We start from the raw sequence: 1,808 nt of genomic DNA, 5'->3' as shown, positions 1-1,808 counted from the left end.
CCTTTGCAGTGATAATCATGGTTTCAAGCAAAAGTTTTGTCAATAGAAAGTGACCTACAAGAAAAAGGTTATAAAAAATCACAAAACAAGATATTGAGTTTTCCATTGATGCATGAATATTTGTATTGAATTACCAACTTACCAAGATAATTTGTAGCAAAATGCAACTCTATGCCATCATTTGAGAGTTGGAATGGTCCGCCCATAATCCCTGCATTGTTTCTTTCCAAAGAAAATATTTGTTAGAGTAGCACCCATCCTTGGTTATCATTATAAAATAACAAATTTACAACTATGGTCTTCTTGATTTTAGGAATGCTTCAAAGCTCCTTTGTGTTGGATCCTACGAAATACAATGGAGTTTCTATTTTTCATAGAGTTGCTACAATTATTACTAAACAACCTAGAGGGAGATGAAGGTGTAAGATTTATTTTGGTCTATTGAAAAAACAACAATGCTTACATTAAGATGTTTAATGGGATTTTCATAGACTTGAAGGTATTGCAAAAATTGTGTACTGATTGTATTGAGCTAAGATCCAGTTTCAAAACTTGGACTTTTGCATTCCTTGTGTCATTGAGGATAGATGCTTTTGCCATCTCCCCAACATCAACATTTCTCACTGCCATCACCACTTGTGCACCACGTAATGCCAACACTCGAGCGGTTTCGAAGCCTATTCCACTTGAGGCACCTATATCATTACGATTGTTGTCCCACATAATTTTTAGTCGTCTTTAAGAACCAACACAATTGTGCATATTAACTTAATCCTACGATTGTAATATAATAATGCTTTTTAAATCATACCATTGTAATAGTATCACGAACAATGTTTTTTGGATTCCCTTAGCATTCTTTATGTCAATATTTCTCTATGACCATATGGTATTTCAACAAAATGAATACAATCTTAAATCACCCCTACTATTGAAACCAAGGGTCAAATAAAATGAAATAAGCAAGTAAAATGAATTTCCATTCATGGATGAAAGTTTTTATATGGACATTTCATTTGATTGTTAGTGGTTAGTATATATATTCAAAGCAAAATATTTACTTGGTGCACATGCAAGTGAAGTAGCAAGAGAGAGAGAGAGAGAGAGAGAGAGAGGGGGGGGGGGAGGAATTTGTTTGTGTACAGTAGTGAAGAGCTCTGGAGGCGTACCGGTGATGATGGCGGTGAGGTGGGAGGCGTCGATGCCGCGGGTGACTTCTTCAGCCGTTGAAGACGAGTTGAAGCCGAAGACGCCGGCCTTTCTTCGGCGGGAGGAGAAGAAGAAGAAGAAGAAGGAAGAAGCCATGAGAGGAGGAGGTGGTGTCAGTTTGGGCGTTTACGTTTATGTATTAGCAGCACAAGCACGCTGTTTATACGCTGCCACTCTACAACTCTTGTTTGAATCCCCACCGGACTCTTCACTTTGCATTTGTTTCTCGTGTCGTATCCACACCTCTACTTTGCTTTCTATCTCTTCAACGCACTCCATCACTCCCCCCTTTGCATTTGTTTCTCAATCTCGCATCTTGAAAGATAGCTCAACCGTCACTATTGTAGACCCCCCACTTTCATTGGTTGGGCCATCCCTTTCATAACTCCTCGTTTTTCTTCAGAATTCATACGCTCACAAATTTTAGAAAAGTAAATTGCTTCACTCGCAAATTTTGTCACTTCATAGGGCCATTAATTGTGTCACTGTGTGTACCTATGGTGAAAAAAAAAACTGCACATAGTACTTAACTCCTTCCTAGTAGTCGTCAATTAAAAAAAAAAAAACAAAACAAAACAACAACACAGAGTACCCACAAG

At 38.1% G+C, this 1,808-nt stretch overlaps 1 protein-coding gene across 1 annotated transcript in view; it reads right to left on the bottom strand.

Annotated features, from left to right (window-relative positions):
• LOC147642415 (short-chain dehydrogenase TIC 32, chloroplastic-like) overlaps positions 1-1,358 on the bottom strand; it is a 6,432-nt gene extending 5,074 nt beyond the window's left edge. The window contains exons 1-4 of the mRNA XM_086806263.1: positions 1,170-1,358; positions 464-695; positions 143-222; positions 1-54 (exon numbers count right to left, since the gene is read on the bottom strand). The exon at positions 1-54 is cut by the window's left edge and continues 103 nt beyond it. Coding sequence (XP_086662389.1) covers positions 1-54; positions 143-222; positions 464-695; positions 1,170-1,305 — 502 coding nt within the window. The 5' untranslated portion in view covers positions 1,306-1,358. The remainder of the gene's footprint in view (positions 55-142; positions 223-463; positions 696-1,169) is intronic.
• Between the last annotated feature and the right edge of the window lie 450 nt (positions 1,359-1,808).

Source organism: Cibotium barometz, chromosome 1 (genome assembly GCF_041138505.1).
Source record: "Cibotium barometz isolate CiBa-2024 chromosome 1, ASM4113850v1, whole genome shotgun sequence".
Taxonomy (NCBI): domain Eukaryota; kingdom Viridiplantae; phylum Streptophyta; class Polypodiopsida; order Cyatheales; family Cibotiaceae; genus Cibotium; species Cibotium barometz.
The sequence above is the reverse complement of the archived record's forward strand: the minus strand, read 5'-3'. Positions and strand labels throughout refer to the sequence as shown.